Source organism: Nicotiana tabacum, chromosome 14 (assembly GCF_000715075.1).
Source record: "Nicotiana tabacum cultivar K326 chromosome 14, ASM71507v2, whole genome shotgun sequence".
Taxonomy (NCBI): domain Eukaryota; kingdom Viridiplantae; phylum Streptophyta; class Magnoliopsida; order Solanales; family Solanaceae; genus Nicotiana; species Nicotiana tabacum.
Window position 1 is genome coordinate 40,886,378 of NC_134093.1, and position 25,674 is coordinate 40,912,051.

Sequence of the window (25,674 nt, forward strand, 5' to 3'; positions counted from 1 at the left end):
GACTCGTAATTTAACAATTAGAAACGAATTTTCAACTCTACACAAAAAGTCAACAAAGTCAACTCTCGTGTCCACACATCCAAATTCCGAAAATTCTCGAAATTAAATATTACCATAGCACCATAAACTCAAATATATAATTTATTCCCAATTTCATGTCCAATTTCGTGGGCAAAATTCACAAATACCATTTCTAGGTTTTCTTTCAAAATTTATAATTTTTACCAATTTCTATATTAAAATTCATATATAATCTATGTATATAACTCACAATGGGTAGGAATCACTTACCTTGTAATGGATGATGAAAAATCTCATTTAAAATTGCCCCAAAATTGACTCAAATGAGAGAAATGAGATACACATGAGTCAAATCCCGATTTCAATTCTTATGCACTGCCTAGTCACCCTTCTTCGCGATCGCGGAAATACCCTTGCGACCGCGAAGGCCAAAACAGCCACTCCCAACAATCACTCTATGAGAACGCGAGGACCTTCATGCGATAGCAAAGCTCAGCCTGCCCAAACCTACGCGAATGCGAGCCGAGCTCCGCGAATGTGAAGGCCAAAACCTCCAATCCTCGGAAAATACTTTTCGCGATCGCGAACCAAGTCACGCCATCGCGATGGGCAACCTTGCAAACCAGGCCAACCCTGCTAACACATTACGTTCGCGACCCTCACCGCGCGAACGTGAAGAACATCCTAATCAAGCACCGCGATCGCGAACCCTCAACCACGATCGCAAGAAACACTTTCCTTCCAGCTTCCATAGCACTTCGTGATCGCGATCCCTTCATCGCGATTGCGATGCACACCATATACGCCATAAACCAGCAACTTTAAATCAAAGGGGATTGATCTGAAACCACCCCGAAACACATTCGGGCCCCCCGGGACTCCGTTCAATCAAACCAACAAGTCCCTATACCTTATCCAAAGTTATCCAAAGGCTCGAAACGCCACAAATAGCATCAAAACCACGAATCGACGACCAAAATTCTTCTTTTAACTTTCAAATCTTCAAACTTCGCCGAACGTGTCCGGATCACGCTTAGATATTCCGGATCATGATCAAACTTTACACACAAGTCCCAATCAACTAAATGAACCTATCCAAGGTCCCGGAACACTACCCGAAGTCCGATAACACCGAAGTCCACTCCAAGTCAACTTAGAAAATTTAAAAACATTCAAAATGCAAACTTCCGACAATAAGCGCCAAATCGCTCCCGGACCACCGGTACTCAACCCGACCATACGACCTAGTCCAAAATCACCTTACGAACCTATAAAATCCTTCAAATCTCGGTTCTGAGGTCGTTTACTCAAAAGTAAAACCTGATCAATTCTTCCAACTTAAAACTTCCGAATTGAGAATTATTCTTCCAAATCAACTCTGAATTTCTCAAAAATCACAACAGACAACACGCGCAAGTCAAAATACATATAGTGAGGCTACTCAAGGTCTCAAACTGGCGAATAACATGCTAGAGCTCAAAGTGACCGGTCGGGTCGTTACATTCATTTGCAAGGAAGTTGGCCACAAAAAAGCACGTGCAAAGAGTTGTTACAGAATTCAGATTGATTTTATTAAGAGAATTTATTTTTTTGTTAGTCGTGTCATTTATTTGTGCTGATATTGTAGAATTTTGTTTAATTTCTACTATTGTTACTCTATTATTCTTGTAATAAACTCTATAATTTGTCAAATTGACGTGTTATTTATAATTATATTTTCAACCTTTGGTTTAGTATCCCCTTATAGGTTTAATCAGAGCAATACATTCGAGTCACCTATCACGTTCGAGTCTATTGACAACTATTAGTTTAGATAATGACCAGTTGATGACAATCATCCCATTAATTAAACATAGATTAATGTGAGCACTTCTTGTCAGTTACTTTATTAATTAAAACGCCATAAATATGGCGATTCAAAATATGCACCCAAATCTGAAAAATGCCAACAATCATATCAATTACGAGAAGCCATCTGAGAAGGCCAAATTAGGTGCCAAAACTGGCCTATAAATACAGGAGTTGCAGTGCAATATAAAATAACTAGAAAATTATCACTTCAAATCTTTAAAAAAATCAGCAGAAAACAATGCCTCCCATGCCAAGGCACACCCCAGATGCTCTATACATTGATTTGCTTATCCATAAGATTCGGGGTCGTTTGGTAGGGTGTATAAGAATAGTGCGGAATAAGGTGTATTAGTAATGCATGGATTAGTAATGCATGGGTTAGTAATGCAAGCATTAGTTATGCAAATATTATTTCTTATCTAATGTTTGGTGTGGTGTATTAAAATTATAATGTATTGCATAATTTTTAAGAAAAATAATTGTTTACAAAAATGCCCTCCATATTCTCAAGTTTTAAGGGACTTTAAGGATAATTTTATCTTTAACCAACCTAATGTATGCATTAGTAGCTTTGGTATTACTAATGCCATGATTTTCTATGCATTACTTATACATAAGATAATAACAAGTATGATATATAATTAAGACAAGTATTAATTATACACAGATTGAAAAAATATACCAAATAAAATATTAGTAATGTATAGAGTTAATGATTGCAATATTTTTTTAATACCTCTCGCCAAATGACCCAGCAGGATGATAGGGTCCGACAAGAGATGAACATATGCAGAATTGCCCGTATGTGGTGGGTACTAATGCGTAGGGCAGGTAAGTACATCAACAACTACGTCAGCCCTCCAAATTCCCCTTCCTGCGACCTTTCTTCCCTATAGTTTAATTCTTTTTGTATTAAGAATAGAGCAACCATTATGATTGCTATTAATATTTATGAAAATTTTAGTTTTTGTTATATTCCATATCCTGTTCATGAAGAAGAATTTGGAAAAAGAATGAAGATGAAAAAAAAAGAAGATAAAGAATAAGTCCAAATTAGAATTTCAAATTAAAGTAACATATAATCTAGACTCTGCCCCACAGATGGTATATAATTTCAAATTAGAGTAACCAACAGTCTAATCTAACTCACTGTCGTCTATAACTCTATCATAGGTGTTATATGTCAGAGAAAAAAAATTAACTCCAATATAGGTCTATTCTCTACCAGTGTTCACAGTGTGAAACGAACTTCTTTTTTTTTTTTTTTTCTCTCCCAAATTATGAGGATTTGTAGTGTTTTTACACTTCTCCTCTAATGTGACTCGAACTCAGGACCTAACGGTCATGGGTGGAGGTGCTTTTACTGAGCAAGCCTCACTTGTGAAAGGAACTTGATTCAATACATTTATTATGTAAAATTATTGAATTAAGAAATTTAGACTACTCCTATGATATTAAAAAAGGTTGGGTTATTTCATAACTCCTATATTTATTTTAAACTCAGTTATTTTCACATTGCTCATAAGTTTTTTGTGTACTCGACATATAGTTAATAATCAACTAAATTGGGAGTCTATAATTAGTAAATACAAATGGCCTGCGTTTTGCTTTAAGTCCAGTAGATTAATAAATCTGAGATTTGATTTTGGCTAGACCTAGTAATTTTGAAAAATAAATCTCAAATAGACCAAATGTTACTTATAGACTGCAAAGGACGTCTATGACGACTTTGACGAGAGGTTATAACTATTCTGATGTAACTATAAATTTATAGCCAACCAATAAGAATGTTTATTACACGACAAGTATTTGCCATGGATGTTTTATTAACAACAACTCTCAAATTTCTCTAGGATTTTTGAATTTTTTTATCATTTTATTAAACTCATAGAATTAATTATGTTTATATCGATACTTTTAATTTATTCAAAGGCTACAAATATTTAGCACACCAGCGTAACCAACTAAATATGTGGTTTTCAAATTATTAGTATGCGGTAGAGCAACAAAATATATCCTTCAGTGTAATTATAAGGGGATTGATAATAAAAAATGTGTATATTGATGAATGAATGGAATGTTGTGTTGATTCTATTAAGATAGTCTCCTCTTTGTACAACTGATTGAGATATGAATCTCAGAATTACAGATAAGATAAAGGAAAAGTATTAAATTACATAGATACATTCCTAAATTCTAACAGGCTACAATCAATAAAACAAAATTAGATCTTTACTGAATAGAATAAAATTGGATTATGGAATCAAGCTGCAAACATTGTTCAGGTATGAAATTAAGCTGCTGATATTGCTCCTTTAGGAATAAAAAATAAACTCCAATTTCAGCGAGCAACTAAAAATAGACAACAATCGACCATAAGTTTATTAATATAATGTAGGTCGCAACACCTATGACATTTGAAAAATGCAGAGCCCAAAGGTAGCAGAGCTGGAAATAATTATCCATCCTCTGTATGTAAGATCTGGTTTTACACAACTTAATACAAATAGCAAATGTCCATGCACTTCACTAGAAAAAGTATATTTTTCAACTCCAAAATTACATTTTAAGAAAAGAAAAGGAGAAATTTAGAGTTTACCTAAAATTATCAAAATTTGGACAACTACACGATGCTGGGGTCTATATAGACACGAAAGAGTTAATGGTGGCCTGTTTTTGGTCAGAAATCAACTTTTGGTATGCAAAAACTGACATGGTGGAGTGGGTGGACGATGGGTTTTTTGAGAGAGAGAGAGAGAGGGAGAGGAGCGAGAAGAGAGATGATGCGGGTAAAAAAAACGTTTTTATATTTTAATAGTTAACCGACAAGTTTTAAAAATGCTAAAAGGCCCTGATCTCCCTTAAGCAATTAAACCACGTGTTAGCAATTTTTCCCAAAAATAAGTGAGAAAGAAATGACAAGAGTCGGTGTACATAGGTCGGGTTGATTCGAATTTTTCAATTATCAAATCAAATTAATGATGTCGGATTTTTAAATTTATAAACCAAACCAAACCAACAAAGTTAGATTTTTCAATCTCGGTTTTTCTCGGATTTTTCGAATTTTTTTAGGTTTTCAGATTTTTTTCCGATAAAGTCTTCATAGCATAAATATATGTAACTTGTGCTCCAAATATTTCTTAAGTCCTAGTAAAATACAATTATATAATGTGTTTTCCAAGAAACTAACACAATAATATGAGATAAGTCATAGCATTATACTAAAATATTCAATAACAAAGATAAAATAATAAAATTACATAAAATAAATATTGCTAATTAATAAGCCATAATCTAAAAATACTATATAGGTCATGGTAAAATAAGTATAGCTAATAAGTACTAATATTAATTACATAACTAAGCACTAAAGAAAAAGATAAACTAAGTTATGCATTTTTATTATAAACCAATGTAAAACTAAAATAATTATCCAATACTATCGTCATTCCTAGTATTGAATTGAATTTCTTTTATTAGCATTAGTATTGATTTGAACTTTATTTCCGTTACTACATTTATGGGCTATAAAATTTATTTATCATTCAAGAATATTAAGTCTAAACTTGAAATAATACGTTAAAAGATAAAACTGTGAAAATGTTTAAGAAATATTTATAAATTACATTACAATAAATATTTATATGTATAAAATATTTTAAAAAATTATATAAATGTACTATCGGGTTGGTTTGGTTTCAATTTGACCTTTTTTTAGTTAAAACCAAAGCAAACCAATTATGGTTGGATTTTATTTTCCAATACCAAATCAAACCAAACCACATCATTTTTTTTTTCCGATTTGACTCGAATTATCGATTTGGTGCGGTTTATCGGTTTTCTTTGTACGCCCTTATTAATGAGGTCTTTCATACAATTCTTCTCAAGTAAGATAATGTAATTGTTAAACAAGGAAACAAAATGACCAATATGGTATTACTCTCTCCGTTCATTCTTACTTGTCTATTATGGACTTTGCACACCCTTAAAAAATAATAAATGAAGTACATAATTTACCATGATACCCATATTAATTGATGTATAATTTTAATAGATTTGAGAAAATAATTTGAAACGATTAATTAATACTCTGGATGTAACAGGAAAAAAAAATTATCTTATCTTGATATGTTAAAAATGACAAATAAAAGTGAAAATTTACTTTTAGAATAACAGACAAGTAAAATAGAAAAGAGGGAGTAGAAATGAACGTTGGAACTATATACATTTGAAAACTTGGATGTGTCCTCGTTGACATGTGCTTTACCGCCTTTGCCTAAATGATGTGAGTTCGAATTAATCAGGTAAGTAAATTTCGAAAATCCGATGATTTTAAAAAAACTTGATATGCAAGCACGTTTTTCTATTCAAATTCCAGCTCAATTTTGCTCAATAGGCCATTTCTCTGTCTTTGTATCTCTGAAACCAACCTAATATTTTGGTAAGTTGGAGCTGACAGCGGAAACGTCAAACCCAGCATACCTCCCGCATCATGTTGCACATCTTTTCTATTTTGACACTACAACCCCTTATCTCATGTGTCATTTAAACACAAAACACTACCTGTCACATTGAGTGAGATTCGTCACCCAGGTCGCGCGTGAGACAGTAAATTCACTCCCCTTTTAACGTAATTAAATATTACCGTTGAAGTATTATAATTCTGTATTGCTGTAATAATCAATTAAAATTTTTGAAAAAATAAAAAAGAAAATTAGTAATACTTGTTTAACGAAATAAATTCTGGAAAAACAGTATAAGAATAAATATCCTTAAGGAAATTATTCCCCTCAAGTACCCGAGGTGCTGGAATATATCCTCCCAGGATAGAACGATTTAACTCACAAGTGTATTGGTACCAAAAACTCTGATGAACTGCGAACCACTCAATGGTCGTAAAACACACTGAAAAATATTGTGCAGAAGAAGAAGAAGCTCAGAAAAATTTCGTAAGGAAAGATTCTGGGATTCAAACTCTATTTATAGAGTTGCTGGCATTGTTTCTGAAAAGGTTTGTAACCTTTCAGAAACAGCCATGGCTGTTGGAAAGGGGTGTTTGAAATATTGCGGGAAAAATATATTTAAAATAATCCGGGAAAGAAAACGGGCATGACCGAATCGGGTCGCGGCCGAAGCCAAAGCCGAAGCCGAGCGAGCGACGACGACGGCGCGAGGCTTGCCTTCTTCTTAACTCTTTAAGAGCTAGAAGAAGAGCAATTATATATATACCCATCAAAAGCCTTTTCTTCCTCCGATATGGGACAATGTCCCTTTCCCAAGGGAAACTCAAATATTTTATTTTTTCTCCATTTCTCATTCACCCTCTTTAAGCTACACAAGCTTAAAATCCCAATATGGAGTCCCATTATTGCCGACTTCTTCTTACCCTTTCTCCATTTTCAGATGTAAAAAGGCCCTAATTATCAAAAGCTCCATCTCCATGAATATTCAAAAGGCTGCTTTCTTTCTGTAATTTGTCAAAGCTTTAGTTGAAATAATAAAATAATCCGAACCGGATCGCGGGTCATGGGTTATTTCGGATTAAATTTTTCGTTAATTATTTATTTAATTATTTAAATAATTGAAAGGAATTTTGTCCAAAAAAATTAATCAATCAATCGATCTTTGACCAAATCCAAATCCGAATCCGAAGCCGAGCGAGCGACGACGACGGCGGCGCAAGGCTTGCTTTCTTCTTAACTCTTTAAGAGCTAAAAGAAGAGCAATTATATATATACCCATCAAAAGCCTTTTCTTCCTCCGATATGGGACAATGTCCCTTTCCCAAGGGAAACTCAAATAATTTTTTTTTTCTCCATTTCTCATTCACCCTCTTTAAGCTACAAAAGCTTAAAATCCCAATATGGAGTCCCATTATTGCCGACTTCTTCTTATCCTTTCTCTATTTTCAGATGTAAAAAGGCCCTAATTATCAAAAGCTCCATCTCCATGAATATTCAAAAGGCTGCTTTCTTTCTGTAATTTGTCAAAGCTTTAGTTGAAATAATAAAATAAATGAACCCTATTATACTAACTTTGTTAGTTTCTTCTTCTTCTTCCCTGATTTTGAGCTTGAACTCCATAGCTATTGTAACCATGTCGGAAAGCTATATCAATCTCGACAACACTTGAGTTAGCAGAATTCGAACACAAAAGCTAACAACTGAAATTTAACAACCCAGAAGCTAACAACTGAAAATGAACAACTGAACTTTAACAAATGAGTTAAAGCATCAACAATTCTTTAGTTACCAGAAGAATCGATCAAAACTAAAACTGAACGCAATGAAATACAGATGAAATTTTGAACGATATTTTGATTATCCAGCCTTCAAACAAACGGACCAACACTGAGAATCCATGGTTTCATCTCCTAGGGCTTGGGATTTTGTTTAACGGGGTGAGAAGATTTGTGTATTTTGAGAATTAGGTTAAAAGTGAAAAGCTTTAGTTTACTGAAATTGGGTGTGGTTTTTTTTTACCGGATGCGGGTTATTGTTCACGGACACGGATGCGGGTTCATATTTTCTGGCAGGGAAATACGTGGATAATAAATCCAAGTGGCAGTAAATAATTCGTTAGCTTTACATGTTGGCAACGGTTATGAAGACGCGCCTGAGTTATAAGCTCAAGTCAGTGTTTTGTGTTTAAATGACACGTGAGATAAGGGGTTGGAATGTCAAAATGAAAAAGATCGAGTTCAGTTGACAAAATGAAAAACGGGCCAACTTGGCTGCTTATGGGTTCAGCCTAAACCATATAAACTTTTCTTGACATGTTTGCTTGAGTTCCCCTCAATGAGTTGCATGAAGTATTTCACACATAATTGATCATAAATCTCAAAACTAAAAAAATGAAATTTATAGTTTTGGATGAAGGGATCCTATGCATCCACCACACTCTTTAGTATTCGATCTAAAACTTTGCACAATCGCGCTGAAATTTTCTACAAATAAATGCTTCCGAAGAAATTTTGTAATTGTGGAAGTGAACACTTAAAATTGAGGAAATGAAAGAAAAATAGAAAGAAAAAACACTTGTAATAAGATCATTTTTAGACATTTAGTTGTTGATTTTATGGATTGCTTGCATCCTACAAAACAAATATTACCAACTAAATAATCAACTTGAAAAGAAAAAAGGAGTTATTTTTGATAAAAGCATTCAATATAAAGTATTATAAATGAGGAATTCTAGGAGATATTTTACCAACTCTTTTTATTACTCATTAAAAATTAAAACCAAAAGAAATAAAAAGGATGGACAACAAGTGCAATTAAGAAGATAAAAACATCTTACATACAGTCACACACATGACCGTTTGACAAAATCAGCAATTCCCTTAATCAAATCTTTGGCTTTTTCAGTTTCAGGATCAAAGATCTGAAAGCAATGATCTTCTCCTTGCACATCAATCAACTTTATTTCCCCTTTCCACCCACTTTTCTTCACAGCTTCAACATACTGAATCCCTATATTTCTCAGCTCATCCTTCTCTGCAACACACACCAAAATCTTGGAACACCCCAGTGCTGATAAACTTGGAGCTTTTTCTACAAAAGGATTAATTCTTGGATCATCAACTCCATCTTCAGCTGATGGATTCACAAAAGCCCAAATCCTACTAGCCAAACTATCTTCCTTAAATTCACTAGATGACAAAAAGTAAGGAAAACAGAGAAAAGAACCCAAGATTTTAACTCCCCCATTCAAGCTTTCAAGACCAGACCTGAGAGATATATTGTGAACTATGTTACCTCCGGCACTATCACCCCCAATGAGTACCTTCTCAAAATCACCATGGTTCACTAACCATGGTTCCTTTTCGAATCCGGGTTTGTCAAGAACATGCGATGCGATCCATTGAAGTGCAGTCCAAGAATCTTCATAACCTGGCGAAACCATAATTAAGTAATAAAAATATACTCTTTCTAATATTTTAAAATTTTATATGAGATATAGTCGCAAAACTCAACATCGTATTAGTATAATAGCAGTCCTGGATTCAAGTTAATAAAAAAATATTGGCAAAATAACCTAATAAATACTTGTACTTGTTCGCATTTGTCATTCTGATACACTTATAGTTGTTCAAAGTCAATATTTTGAACCTCTCTCATCATTGACCATGCATATATGGCAACTTAATTGGTGAGTTGTACAAAATGCGTATATTTCACGCGTACAAGGAGCGTGATTATAAATATTTAAAATAAAAATAATTTTTTTAAAAAAATAAAATAAAAAATTAAAAAACATAAGTTTCTTTCTCGGTTTTATCCCACTCCCTCCCTGTTTATTTTTCTCTTTATCCCTCTCACCTTTCCGTCTTCCCCAAGCCCTTTCCCCATTTAATTTCTTTTTCTTTCTTCCTTCGGCCCTTGCTCCATTTTTTCTGCTCCCTTCTCGTTCTTTCCCAGCCCCTTTCCCATTTCTTTTTCTTTATCTTTTCAAAATATCTTTGATAGATCTGATTTCATTTTGCATGATCCAGTTATTTTTTTGTTTGCCATTATTTTTTGCTTTGTACATATTTATTTTCAGTACAAAATCGTGCAATTTGATTGATAAAAATCTTTATTTTTTATTATTAATAAAATCGTGACGATGGATGGGAAGTGATGAGTGAAGGAATGAAGATTGTCGAAAATAAGAAATGAGTAACAGAATTAGGTTGGTACTATGGCTAGCTTGATGTGTTTGGGAGAAGAAGAAAAAATAGTATAGATAAGATATTTAGGGAGAGTGTTCATGGTGTTCTCTGGTAGCCAAGACGAAAGTGATGGTAGAAAAGAAAGAAAAATTAAAAATAAGTTAGAAAAAGAAAAAAGATAGAAGTATAATTTCTTTTTTCATGTAAAATTAAAAGAAAAGGTTATGTCGCATATTTTATATGACATGGACTTAGCATCATGTGATTGAGAGATACGCTAAATTAAAGGGGTTTAAAATACTAATTTTAAACGATTATAAGTATCCGGATAAAACTTTGTCGAGTATAGGGACCAAATACTCAATTGTTTGGCTCACGAAAAATAATTAAGCCCAACATATTCAAGTTAAAAAAAGTGCACACGTTCCATTACTCAAACTTCTAGAGGAGAGGATCTCACAGTTGAATGTAACCTACTTACCTACTGGAAGAGGATGTTCTGGAGCAAGACGGTATTCTACTGAAATAGCAACAACATTGGATTTGGAGACTATGAGGTTAAGGTAACGTTGGTCGAGGAAAGAGAAAGCAGATTCGAGACAAAATCCACCGCCGTGATAATATACTAAGATGGGCAGTTTTTGGTCGGTGTTTTTTGTTGTGAGCTTTGGGTGGTAAATTCTGGCTCTGATTTCTGGCGAAATATCTATGTCTTTTGAGGCAACGCCGGTGGCAGGATCTTCTGGCATCGGAGGAACGATAGGTGAGCCGAACATACGCTCGACACGGCCATTCTTGTAGACACGGAGAAGTTGGGAGAAATCCACTTTCACCTCGTTGTCGCCGGAATCCATTGGTATATATGTTGTGATTCGATGGTTTTAGAGGTGCAAAGGAGAAATATATAAACAGGAAGCGTTGAACATGGACAAGAATGGGAACACGAGATGAAGTTTTATACTAATGGTAAAGAAATATTTCTTATTATTAAATTGGATAGTAGAATAGAAATATCATTTTCCATGTGTTGGGGAGGTTAAAGCTAAATGCATATCGAGAAAGATAGTCCCACAGGCCATAACTTTCTTTATAGTTTCTTATCAAGAAGAATTTTATTTTTGATATTTAGAAATAAATTAATTTTTGTTATAAATAGTATTTGATTTATGGTGAATGTTTATATTTTATAGAGATTTTAGGGTTTGTTACTTGGTGACTAAGTCACTCTTTCCCTATAAATAGAGGAGTTCTATTTTATTGTAATTCATCCCAAATCAATAAGAATTCTCTCTCTACTTTTCTATGTAATACTCGTCTTCTTCTTTTATTGTTTTATAACACGTTATCAATACGAGACTCTAACCAATTAAGTAAATGGCGGTTGTTTTAATTTGTAGATATACTATTAATTATTTGTGTAATGTTTGAGAAATTAAACCACCAGTGGAGAGAATATATAGAAATTTGCGTAAGGCTCTTGCGTGAATGCATTGATATTCATATACTAGGCATCTGCTTTGGTCACCAGACTTTGGGATACATACACGGTGCTCAACTTGTACATAATATTGAGACTAATGATTGTTAATTGTTCCATGAACTTCCTTCAGGAATAAACTCTGGATTTAAGGTAAGTATTTTACCTTATTTTTCTCTTTTAAATTCTTGATATTCTATAATTTGATTTTAAATATAAGCAATGACAATAAATTTTGACTATAACTCTAATGGAGTTTGTAAGAAATTATAACCACCCGAAGTGATAAAATATCTATGTCTTGCCATGATCAAATTCATGTATGAATGTGGGGACAAGAAGTGGAAACCCGTCCCATTAAATTTGCTTTATTCTCGTTCCCTTAAGAGATTATGGTAGCAGTATGTGATAAGTCTGAAAGAAGATAAAATTATTACTGTGAAGGTATTAATGGATGTGGACGTAGCAATAGACGATATTATAATCGCCATCATTGTGGTAATGAGAACAGTAAGAAATCTCAAAATAATCCTTCACTTTGTGAAAGTAATGTTTGTTATCGATTTGACATGAGATTTTATAAAGCACATATAGATAATTATGGTGCATTCATGATGTGAATGTGACAACATGTGATTTATGAATACATATTCATTCTTGGAAGAATATGAACGTGCTAGTGGTAGTAAGTATATGACACTCACCTCTAGAAAGAGGTTTGAGATGAAATAAGAAAATAATTTCATTATTATGGCATGAATGATCATTGACCATGTAACTATTGTGATTATGCCAATGTGATTATTACATGGCAAAAGTAATAGAAGCAACATATCCTGTATATAATGATTTTGACCATGACCATAATGGTATAACTTTCTCCTTTGAAAGAGATATTCACCATATGGATGTTGATGGATATGTGGTAGTACAAAATTAATTGAGAGCTCTGGAAGAGCCAATTATACTATTTTGCAGAAATAAAATTGATTATCAATAATGTATGGTGTCGTATTAAGTCTCAAAGAAACTTATTGAGTTTCTAAAGTATTCGCGAAAGCGGTTAGTTATATTGAGACTATAAATAAAGGACAGATCTAATATTTTCTATTACTACAACTTGTAGTGGGATAATATGTATGTGAAAAGTTACTCACTTTATTCTCCAGTTTGTACTACACAAATAACAGAATGCCACAATAAGTAAAAATTTATTGATATAAAAATCAATATCATAATAAACTTGGAGTTTATTGATAATTGCACACATCATAGTGTAAACCTGAAGTTTATCAATATGGATAATCTATCTAGTTGGCATAATTGGTTTAGCATGTTAATTTAAGTATGATGTACAAAAATAGAAGAGAATTCACATGGGGAAATATTAAAGAACTAGACAGTTCTTTACGAATTCTCTTATGTTGCTTGTTCTCGTTAATTAGTATACCAACTAAAATTGGGATTGAATCCCATAAATACTGGAAATATCAAAGGTGAATATGAGCTCATTCACCTGCCATATAAACCTTATAAAAATACATCTATGAGATGGTTACATGTGCGTTTATTATCAACCCGCAACTTGAATGCCATGTTTCTTGCTCAACAATTTAATTTAGAACATAATTTCCAGATTTTCTATTCAAGACAGTTCATGGTGCAGCAGAGACAGAAAATGGAGTGAATCCGTCTGCACATAAACCTAACCTAATATTTCTTAGTTCGTTAGCAAAATTCGAAAATACCCTATCAAAATGCTTTCATGCTTCTCCATCTGACGTATGACATAGAATACCAGGTGGCCTTCTATTTTCATAGTGCCATCTCATATGAGGAGCAGAGCGCATTGATGCGTACAGCCTCTTTAACCTACGTATAAGGGGTAAGTAATGCATCGCCTTACCTGAAACTTTCTTCTTTTTTGAATTTATGACTTCCTTGTAACGAGGTTGGTTATAAAATTTACAATTTTCTAAAGTTGCATCATCCTTATAGAATAACATGCAACCTTTCTCACAACAGTCAATTCTCTCTGACGAAAGTCCTAACTTAGAGATCAATTTCTTTGCTGTACAGAAATCTTTGGGTAGGTCAATTTTATTCGGATTAAGTTTATTCATAAGGCCAATTATAGGGTCTATGCCCGCTTGAGAAATACTCAAATCCGATTTAATACTTAATAATCTAACCGCAACAGACAACTTAGAATGCATTGAACCTTCATACAATGGTCGACTTGCTTCTTGTAACTGTTTATAGAAGTGCTTAGCATCATCATTTGGTTCAGACTGAGCCCTCGGGTGCATCACAAAAGCATCCCTAACCATTTCATTGAAACGAGAATTTTCAGTATTATTCTATGCTAATGGACTACTCTCACTACCAAAAAAATTTTGAAACTTGACATCACCAACACTAGCAACATCCTCTCCATGAATAGTCCACACGTAATAATTTTTCATAAACTCTTTTTTGTAAAGATGAATTTTAACATCTGGTTGCAATAACTTTTCACACTTGCATTTCACACAAGGGCACCTAATCGCCCCTTCACTGAGAAATTCATGAAGTGTTTTCGCTTTAGCCATAAATTCAGCAACTCCTTTTATAAATTCCTCCCTCAACCCAGTACGATTAAGTTATGTTCGATTATATATCCATTTACGACATGCAAGCTCCATCTACACAAAATAAATCCAAGATATTTAAATCAATATTACTTAGTGTTATGCCAAATTTTTTTACTATAATAAACCTATAAAAGTAAAACTTTTATATGAGTTCAACTCCAAGAATATAAACTTCTTGAAAGACTAAAAGCTTTTCATTACTATACTAAAATATTTCTTTTAGGATAACCTAATACCTTTTTGTAAGTAACTATACCATTTTTCATTCCAACTTTCTTAAATATATTTAACGTAATTTAGACCAAAATATTTAAACTATATCCCTGAATAACCAAAATAACTATTTGATAAAGTTGCTCAAAGATATTTTCCTAAATATGTGAATAGTGCATGTGGATACAACTAGCTTTTCCTCCAAAAAGTTTTAACTTAAGAAAGAAAATTATTATGGCTATTTGTATACTAATGACTCATGAACAATGTGTATGTGTATCAATGCTAAGAGTGTTCTTCTTGATTGTTTGAAGCAGATTTCAAGACTATGTCCAAAGATAAGGTGGGTTGAATGGAAATTAGAATCCTTCAATTAGTCCAATATAATCACAAAATACCCTAATGAATGAGCCCTAACTCCTAAAAAAATATTAACTGCAACAACGACAACAACAACAATTATGATTATAATAAAGCGCTTTAGAAGACAGTCCGATGCAGCTTCAGACAATTTTCGATTACCTGTAATGTCCCAACAGTGGTAACACAAACTTTTGACAAAGCACAAGTTTATTTTTACTTAGCGAAAGAGCCTAGTAAAACTTTAGTTAGCTAGCTTAAATAATAAATTAAGATGCGCTCCAGGAAACTTTAATGAACATAACTCATGTCAAAAGAGTGGAAATCAAATTTTCAGCAGTAAAACAATTAAGTTCTAACACTATTGCTCAACCTTATTACATTAGTTGGCTATAACATGATTCAGTTTGGGGATAAGTTATGAGTATAGATAGCTAAGTAAAAATATATGATCGAGCTTCAACACGAACTCCTTTAAATTAGTCATGATGTTGGACTACATATTCTTTGAGGAATAATATGCAATAATCTCTTTGTTGAATATGTAAAATAGTTGTTGAAAAGTTCAAGTTGTTTTTAATGTCTCTTCTTGATTATATAAGAGTTTTAGTTAGATATTACACTTATGGGGTTAGTTGCATTCTCTGTTAAGATGAACCTGACTTAATATCAGTCAAATATGTTAGAATTGAATTGCTAAACTTCTGTCAAATATGTTAGGATTTATGGGGATATATTTTTATTCAACGTTATCTGGCAACTATGAATATGTATGCGTGCATATATAATCAAAGAGTTATTTTCCATTTAATTAAGAGTTACACGCCCAACTATTAAAAGTATTAAACTTATTAATTATTAGTGCTTCAATATTAGTTGTATGTGGCTAAGCATATTACTATTCAAATTTTGTTCATTTCTTGTTATTGATAACTACTTACCTTTACAAGAAAGTTAACTTGAGACATCAGAAAAAGGCTTGAATGGCTAAAGCTACTCATACAAGATTCTATGAAGATGCAAAAGGGATTGAAAATATCCCAGAAACCAGAAAATTAAAACTGAAAATTCTGCGACTTTCAAAGAAGAAAGAAACCAATAATTGACTTCAAAACTTTTTGTTATTCAGTTTAATTTCGAATAATGCATCTTCAGTTTAATTTCCAATCCACCACAAATTATCTAAAATTTATAACAATAAAAGAGCTGGTCATTTATTCTATCCAATTCTTCAAACCCTAGCAAATTTTTCTTATCTCTCCCCATTCCAAAATCTTTTTTTTCACTTCCCCCACCAAAATCCCAATAAAATACTTCTATATCTGTAAATCCTCTAAAGAAATTCAAAACATTAGTGATGACTAAACCCACAAAGTTTCTAGGTAATAAGAATGAGAGAAACTAACCGAGAAGAGGGAATTTTACAGATCTGCGCACTGATACCCGCCTTCGTCGACTGCTCTTTGCCGCCGTCAGTCAATAGGTAAAATGGAAGAAAAATTGGAGAGGAAAAATCTAGAGACAGAGAGAGAGAGAGACAAAGAGATAATTGATAGAATGAATCTTTTTCTTATTTTTAATTTGGGGAAATAAGTATGTTTTCTTAATTTTAATTTGAGTTTCGACTACCACAGTCGCAAACTACTTAAATATATATATATTTGTTTAAATTTTATATTTTCGACCGACGCGGTCAGTGATTGGGTTAACATATTTTTTTGACTTTTCACTTTCCGACTGAATCAGTCACAAATGTGAAGGTGAGAAATTCTCGCGTTGTTTTCTCACTGCTTTAGTCGGAATAGCGGTCGATATTATATTATAAAAATAAGAAAATAAAATTACAATTATTTTCTGACTACTTCAGTCGCATTAGCAACCGCATAATATTCAGTCGCAAATTTCGGTCAGAAAATAGCCATTTACTAGTAGTGTTGGTTTACATTACAATTGGTTTAGCAAAATAATTTATTGAGTACCTCCATTTAATAGCTAAACTATTACTTATGAGAATAAAGTTATCTATATCAGTTTGATATATGTTATATACGAAAGTATATTACATTCTCCCCTTACAAGTGGTTCAGGGTCAAGAACCAAATAATTTTATCTTATTATTAATACCATAACGCACAAACGTGGGTTTTCAAAGTTGAGGAAGCAAGTTAGTTTTTCTAACATGATGGGGGAGAAAGGATAAACAATTGAGAAAAAGTTATGTAGAATGAATTATCATTTTTACATCTAGATCCTCGAATAAGATAATATGAACTTAAAGTTCACAAAAAGATAATTCATCTGCAATATATTACAAAGCATGCCAGACGCATTTGCTGATCCGAAGAAAGTAACTATATTCTTATTGCAAAAGCTCATATTAGAATAAGTCCTAGAAGGACAAAGTCTATAGTACGCTTAAAACGCATAGACAAATCAGTTTCAAATAATTTTTTTGATAAAGAAAATGAGCAAATGATCAAAATAAGGAGGCAAGTGATCTAGAAGATCACATGACATAACATTTCATAAAATCTCAGGAGAAGTTCAGGTACATGAAAATATGAATGAAGAGACTTTATGTTATGTATTTATGAAACAAATATTGGAACCAATATAAAACGTTCGTCGACTACATCTATGATAATGCTAAATATATATGAAGATCTTAAGTCTGGAGAAATAATTCAAGTAGAATTGATTCCATATGAAAAACATGAAGTTTTTGACCTACAGTTCAAACACTTGAAAGTATAAAGTCAACAGAGTATGCAATTACTTCTTATATGTCTAGCATGACATGAAAACTTGATATGCATCTAAAGTCCATTCATATGGCTTATATGACTTAACTTATATGACAATCCATGAAGGATTTAAATCGCTTAAAGCATATACAATTCTTGGCCCTGAAGTACCACATCATCCTAAGTGCAATTTGTGCACATATGTATCTTGCTATAACTATAAGCATGATAATGTGATCGCGAGAATTTTTATCTCTATGGAGATATTGAAAATGTCATTTCACGACATTATATGAAGACATTACATATCTATCAAGAATGATGATTTCAAGGTGCAACATATTCGTTAAAGTTAATATGGCTGATTTGTTTATCGAATCTCTGTCAACAATCTTTTGAATATAGTGCATAAGTTTGGAATGCGAAAGCTCAAAGATGTGAATTGATGCTCTCATCAGGGGAGTTAATACGCGTTGTACTCTTTTTTCCTTATAAGGTTTTGTCCCACTGGGTTTTTCTGGCAAGGTTTTTAACGAGACAACCAAAAGGCGTATTGTTAGATATGTGTACTCTTTTTCCTTCACTAGAATTTTTTTTCACTGAGTTTTATTTTAGTTAAGGTTTTAATGAGGCACATTATCAGGTGAATAGACATTCAAGGGGGAGTATTATAAATAGTATTTGATTTATGGTGAATGTTTATATTTTAGAGAGATTTTAGGGTTTGTTACTTGGTGGCTAAGTTACTCTTTCCCTATAAATAGAGGGGGTTCTATTCCATTTTAATTCATCCCAAATCAATAAGAATTCTCTCTCTACTTTTCTATGTAATACTCTTATTCTTCTTTTATTGTTTTATAACAATTTTAATTTTTATCTTATTTTAATAAGATAATTTATACTATATAAATTCTTATGATTTATTTTAGATTATAATTTTAAGAGATTTCTTTCTCAGTCAAACATGGCATATAAATTAGGATGAAATGAATAATATATTAGAATAAAGAATTTATTTTAAAAATATTCCCTCTATTCCACTTTATCAACCTACTAATTATTATTTGGAGAGAGTATAATGCTTTCTTTGATCATAATTTTTTATTTTAATTATTAATGATGGTGATTTATTATATTTTATTTTTTAAATATATAAATACTGTTTCGTAAAAGTTAAAAATTTATATTCGAAATCGTAATTTTCGGCTGCATATTCTGAATGGGTCATGTAGAGTGAAACCAGCGAGTAATATTAAGGATATAAAGATTTTTTATTTTGTTTAAATTGTACATAAAACGAATGTGACGATAAACATGATACGCACCAAATGTCAACTAAGTGGGCGTTTGGACATAGAAATTGTAAAATTTTGAAAAAAATAAAAATAAAAATTTAAGTGAAAAGGACATGAATATAATTTTGGGTTGTTTTTTAATTTTTGTGAGTGATCTGAGTGAAAATTTTGAAAAATAGTTTTTTGAGTTTTTAAAATTTTCGAAAAATTTTAAAATTCATGTTCAAGTGAAAATTAAAATTTTTTGAGCAAATACTGATTTTGAAAAATCATAAATATTTTTAGAAAAAAAGTAAAAAACCATTCATGGCCAAACCGGCTCTAAAAATGATTTCTATGTCGGTAGGCTTTGGTGTTCACTTCCCCATAGCCCAGAGGTGGATGACCTTCGACTTTGAAAACTAAAGCTTTGAGAAAACATCTAAAAATAATACGTACCGGATGATGTAATCGTATGTCTAATTGTTACACACTTCAAGATATTTCTAAAAATAATCCTATAAGTTTCATTCAAAATGTTATAGCTCAATGAAAGGACTATTTACGAAAAAAAAATGTTCTTTTCTAGTAATAGTTTGGCGAAACTTCTCCAATTCTAAATTTTTTTTTTCTTTCAAAAAAGTATTTATTTTTTAAAGTTGAAGTGTTTGGCCAAACTTTTTGGAAGAAAAAAAAAGTGTTTTTGAGGAGAAGCAGAAACAATTTTGGAGAAGCAGAAAAAAAAAGTTTCTCTCCAAAAGCACTTTTTTGAAAATTATTTCTGAGAAAAATACACTTAGAAACAGTTTTTAAAAGTTTGGCCAAACATCAATTGCTGCTCAGAAGTACTTTTTAAATTAATTAGCCAAACACAAACTAGTTCTCACCAAAAATACTTTTGAGAAATTTATTTTTTCAAAATAAGCTGATTTTTACAACTTGGCCAAACATGCTATAAGTCACATAAGTTATATGAAGGTACTTTAATACATATACGTGATTTTTCATGATATTTTGATTTGGCAGAATGGAGAATTTTATGTTAATTGAAGTTGGCTGTAAAATTAGGCAGATGCCAATCATTTCGCTACATTATTACTTGGGAATAGGAAAAGAAAGAAGGGAGTTTATACAAAAATTTAAGATGGAGAAAATATATTCTTATGATGAATTTATAGACATTCAGTATTAATCCAAGAATCAACTCTCTATATTTTACTTTACTACTACATATAAATGAGAGTGGGGTGTACGAAAACTCTATTGTACAAACAGTTAGTTGGATTGTACTATAAATTTGGACTTCAGTCATTGGTGAATAAATCTATTTACCTTCTCCAGGGACGTGTATTGTAATTCAATTGCAGCCTTTCAATTTTTTTTTCTTTTCTGGGCACGTGTCTACCATTTGTATTACGTGGGACATCTGGCATGCACTTCTCTTTTATTTCCCATTCTCCTCCTTCCTTCTTACCCTATTGTTTTTGTTTCTTTCCCTTCCTCTCACTTACATCTTTAATCTTTTGTTAGTACTTTTCTCTCTGGAAAAGAGTTGCTACAAGCTGCTTTCCAGAAGAGCGCACCTCCAAGATTCAAGATAACTCTGGTGAGCATTGGTTGGGTTTTCACGATCTGGCTTTATTGCTATTGGTAATTCTTTTGAATATAAATTTTAGCTAAAATCTTAGTTCATATTAGTAATATTACTTGATTTACACCTACTTGATTTACTCTTGGTTTGTATTCATGTTCAGTTAATGAACTTCTGCATAGGGTGGTAATAGCATAAAGAGAAGCTTAGCTAATATAGCTGGTGATTATATGAGATATGACCATTCAGAGTCTGTTCTACGATAAAGAGTTTATTTATCGGCTGAAGCTGGGTAGCCTTTTCCTATTAACTTTTGTGTTGCTAATTTTATATTGCTTGAGTCATATCAAAAAGATCTCTCAATATCAGGCTAAGAATTGCTAGGTGTTTCACAAGACGACAACATTCATTGAGGCTCCACTGTTCTTGCCTTATCTAGTAAGTGACAATTGAATTTTTCTCCTTTTGCTTTATTGTCATGAATTCTAAACTACTGAATGTGCTTCACATTCTGCTTTAATTTAATTGAATGGTAAAGTAATATCTTTCCTCGGCATGCAAGGGAAAACAAGAAGTGAAAATAAGCAGATGTGGTTATTGAAGTTGGAATTAATATGTTACAATTATTGTTTTCAAGGAATGCCGTGTAATAACAAATGCCTGCTATGGCTTCTACACTAACTAATGTTGTGGCCGGTGGAGATAAGCTAAATCAAGGCTTGGCTGACGAATGAGGTAGAGCTTGTGGAGTAGCTTAGAATCAAGAGATGGTCCTTAATAAATGTCATACCATTAGTGAAGTACCTAATAAATAATTAAGCATGTCGACATGTCTGCATCACAGTAGAAGTGTCTTTGGTTCTTGCCTCTGTCTTCATCAGAGGATTCTAGTTAGATGTTTATATACTTATGAAGAAGATTTTTTTAGTTGTGAGGATAACTTTAACTCTCTTGGAGTTACCATCCAATGGGAAAATCTTCCATGAACACCAGCCTAACCAGTTTAGAGCTACTTGATTTTCTCATCAATTGCTCATTTTATTAGCGTCAGGACGTCAAGTGGGACTCACTGTGACATGCATCAATTGTGACACTCGGAAGTTTAGGATATTCTTCATTGTGTGACCTTGCCTCCCTTTTAAATGGATACCAGGGGCGGCTCTAAGGCTTTGGGCAGTGAGGCCATTGCCTTAGGCCCCCAAATTTTGAAGGCCCCAAATTTATTTTAAATTCTTCTTATTATTGTTACTACTCCCTCCGTTTTAATTTATGTGAACCCATTTGACTGGGTACGGAGTTTAAGAAAAGAGAAAAGACTTTTGAACTTGTGGTGTAAAACGAGGCATATATATTTTGTGTGGCTATAAATCATTGTATAAAGGTAAATTGTTTCCAAATAAGGAAATTCTTTTTGGCACGGACTAAAAAGGAAATAGGTTTATATAAATTGAAACGGAGGGAGTATTATATATTATATAATTTATATAAATAATTAAAATAAAAAAAGTGTTACAGTATATTTTTTGTTACTTGATTGAGATTATTTTATACAATAAATTTATAAATTATGATAAATTTCTTCCCTCATTAATTAGTATATTTGACAAGAGTGGGTTGCTCTGGTGGTGAGCACCCTCCACTTCCAACCAAGAGATTGTGAGTTCGAGTCACCCCAAGAGCAAGGTGGAGAGTTCTTGGAGGGAGGGAGTCGAGGGTCTATAGGAAACAGCCACTCTACTCTAGAGTAGGGGTAAGATTTGCGTACAAACTACCCTCCCAAGACCCCACTAGTGAGATTATATTGGGATTAAGGGCCTCCGAATATAGTTTTACCTTAGGCCTCGAGATCCGTTGAGCCTCCGAATATGGTTTCGCCTTAGGCCCCGAGATCCATTGAGCCTCCGAATATGATTTCGCCTTAGGCCCCGAGATCTGTTGAGCCACCCTGATGGATACTTCTAAAGGCAAACTTTTGGCTGCAAAAGGCGATATAAGTATTTGCAAATCTAAAACATGAGAACATTGTGGTAGATGTTATCGTACCATTCTAATCTTTTGTATTTAATTAGAATGCTTTTATGCTGCATGTTTTAAGCATGTTTTGATGGACGAATTAGCAGGCATTATCGTCTACTTGCATTTGACATAACAACTCATATGTGCGTGCACTTCTTAGGACAATTTGAGTTTATATTATTTCATATAAGATAGGCTTTGATTTTGATTTCGAAAATGACAGGAAACTGAAATACCGTCTTTAAGAGTCATTCCAGAAGCAAAATTGGACGATGCAGAATGGATACGCGTCAGGCAAGAACAACTCATGCTCATTGACGAGAAAAGAATGGGTGCAGTATGTCATGGACAGCTATACCAGAACAAGATGGCTAGTGCATTTAACAAAAGAGCGAAGTCTCGCCAATTCACGCCAAGGTAGTTGGTTCTGAAGAATTTTTTTTCCCATCAAGAAGAAGCTAAAGGGAAGTTCGCACCGAACTGGCAAGGTCCTTATGTGGTCCACAGAGCACTGTCTGGTGGAGCTCTAATCTTAGCAGAAATGGACAGAAGAGTCAACACGAAGCCAATCAACTCGTACGCAATCAAGAGATATTACGCCTGAAGACAGATAGGGTTAGGATTTTGATGTATTAGAACTACATTCAACCTGACTTCCCACGGAGGGATACATAGGCAACCCGCGTAGGGTTCAGTTTCTCTCTCCCCTTTCTCTTGTAATAGAAAAACCAAATGTCATTTTGTATGTTGTTCAGGAACTACGCCGACTTGATTTCCTCATAGAGGAATACATAGGCAATCCTCAACGGATTCAGTCGTCTTTTGTAATTAAAATACGTTCTGGCCTGATTCCACTTGGATATGTAGGCTGTCCGAGTCAGATTCGGCCATTTTAATTTCTTAATCTCATTATTTTATATATGTTGTAATCGAACTACGTCCCGACCTAATTCCGTTTTGGATACGTAGGCTGCCTGAGTCAGGCTCAGTCGTTTTATCGCATTTCATCATTATCCCATGAACTACGTACAGACCTGATTCCGTTTTGGATATGTAGGCAACCTGAAAGAGTTCAGTCATAACCTTAAGAAACCTCTATGATGCATTAGTCTTGATTAGGACGGAGTCGCAACAACAAGTAGCTGCATTGTCAGAGACACCATGGAAGATCGACATCAACGGGACGAAGTTCTTAGGAAAATGAGTTCGCATGCGGAGAACCCTTTGTAACATGTCATAATCCGGAACGACGACATTTGCCTTAAAAAAACAAGTATTTTCAAAATATTTTCTAAAAAATTATAAAGTAATCTGTTCCATCTACCGAACTCCGTGGTGCAATCATGTCAAAGGCTGGGGAAAATCAATACCATGGTCGATGCAAACCAACTTTCCCCCCTCCCCTACTAAGAAGTTTTCTTTGAGTGCATGGTCAACAGAGAGTAAAGAATAGCTGGGACCACACTGGGGCAAATGACGGACCCGTCACTTGCCTAAGATTATCCCTTCTCCTTTTACTTTAAAGTTTTGAGAACAGCTGAGGCTAACTCTTGAATCATTTGCAGGTGCTTCGGAATCAGATAACTAATGTGGAAATTTGTAAGTAGCAAACCGTATGCTCAATCAATCAGAGCACCTTATACAAATCGCACGACAACTTCGTTCATCGAAGTCCTGTAAATAGCAAACCGTCTGCTTAATCAATCGGGGCACCTTGTACAAATCGCAAGACGACTTCGTTCATCGAAGTCCTATAAATAGCAAACTGTCTACTCAATCAATCGGGGCACCCTGTACAAATCGCACGCCAGTTTCACCTATTGAAGCCATGTATATAGCAAACCGTCAGCTCAATCAATCGGAGCGCCTTGTACAAATTGAACGCCGGCTTCGCCAACTGGAGCCTTGTATATAGCAAACTGCAAACTTTGCCAATGAAAAGCAATCCTCAGCACCGCCCCGTCAATCATGAATGCCAGAATAGACAATCGCAAACCTCGTTACCAACGTTCCGCCAATCGATGGCCGCAACTTAGCTTCGCTGTCAAGAGTATCTCTTGGGCATGCTTATATTTTATTTCGCTGTCACCTTAAATGTTTAAAAGTTTTGTTCGTGCAGCTTTAGGCATGATTACGATTGCTCCTGAACGGAGATTACTTTACATTTTTTAGTGCAAAGCTCTCCCAACAAGCGGAGACGCATTCTGCAAATCAAGCTCTCCCAACAAGCGGAGACATTTCTCAATGCAAAGCTCTCCCAACAAGCGGGGACACACTTTACCAATCAAGCTCTCCCAACTAGCGGAAACAGTTTTCAAAATGCTCTGACAGTTGCAGAACGGTACTCGGCCCGGCTAACAAATCGAGTCAGGATCAAGAATCCCATCATCCCAATCCTAAATAACGGCTCGCCGGCAACCATGCATCATTATTCCTGCATCATTTACATCGCATATAACTCAACAACTACAACCGCTTTTACTTCAAGTATTAGTCAACAACTCCACGAGGTACCGAACCTCGGACAAATCACAACTCACGGTCTCAATACCTGAACCCTAACACTTGGCATCCAGCGCCCTCATAATATCTCATAACCGTACTGACGACTCATGTGCCAATAGAGCCATTCTAACATAGAAGGAAAGTAAACAAGGGTGAGCATCTATGCTCAACAATATCAAGAATACCTCTTATCCGATAAGAGTGCTTAACTATGTGTATGCTTGTGCAAGTGTCCTACCATAGTCTATATCAGCAAATAAGCATAAGGAAAAAAAAAAGAACGGACAACACGTAGAATATTTTCTCACAGCTTTCACAAGATAAAGCTCACACAAG

At 33.7% G+C, this 25,674-nt stretch overlaps 1 protein-coding gene and 1 long non-coding RNA gene across 2 annotated transcripts; one reads left to right on the forward strand and one right to left on the reverse strand.

Moving 5' to 3' along the window:
- Nucleotides 1-9,072: 9,072 nt before the first annotated feature.
- On the reverse strand, nucleotides 9,073-11,461 carry LOC107795526 (2-hydroxyisoflavanone dehydratase-like). The gene is made up of 2 exons (XM_016618188.2): nucleotides 11,007-11,461; nucleotides 9,073-9,764 (listed from the first exon to the last, which is right to left on the reverse strand). The coding sequence occupies exons 1-2, from the start codon at nucleotides 11,377-11,379 to the stop codon at nucleotides 9,178-9,180; spliced, it is 960 nt and encodes a 319-aa protein (XP_016473674.1). The 5' UTR covers nucleotides 11,380-11,461; the 3' UTR covers nucleotides 9,073-9,177.
- Nucleotides 11,462-20,660: 9,199 nt separating this feature from the next.
- LOC107795527 (uncharacterized) lies at nucleotides 20,661-23,713 on the forward strand. Its single transcript, XR_012698636.1, has 2 exons — nucleotides 20,661-21,255; nucleotides 23,057-23,713. It is a non-coding gene; the product is annotated as an uncharacterized LOC107795527 (long non-coding RNA).
- Nucleotides 23,714-25,674: the final 1,961 nt, after the last annotated feature.

Excerpts from the sequence above, each read along its gene's own strand:
- LOC107795526 (XM_016618188.2), bottom strand. The coding sequence starts at position 11,379 with ATGGATTCCGGCGACAACGAGGTGAAAGTGGATTTCTCCCAACTTCTC. Across the intron at positions 9,765-11,006 it reads AGAACATCCTCTTCCAGTAG|GTTATGAAGATTCTTGGACT; the intron begins GTAAGTAGGTTA and ends TGGTTTCGCCAG.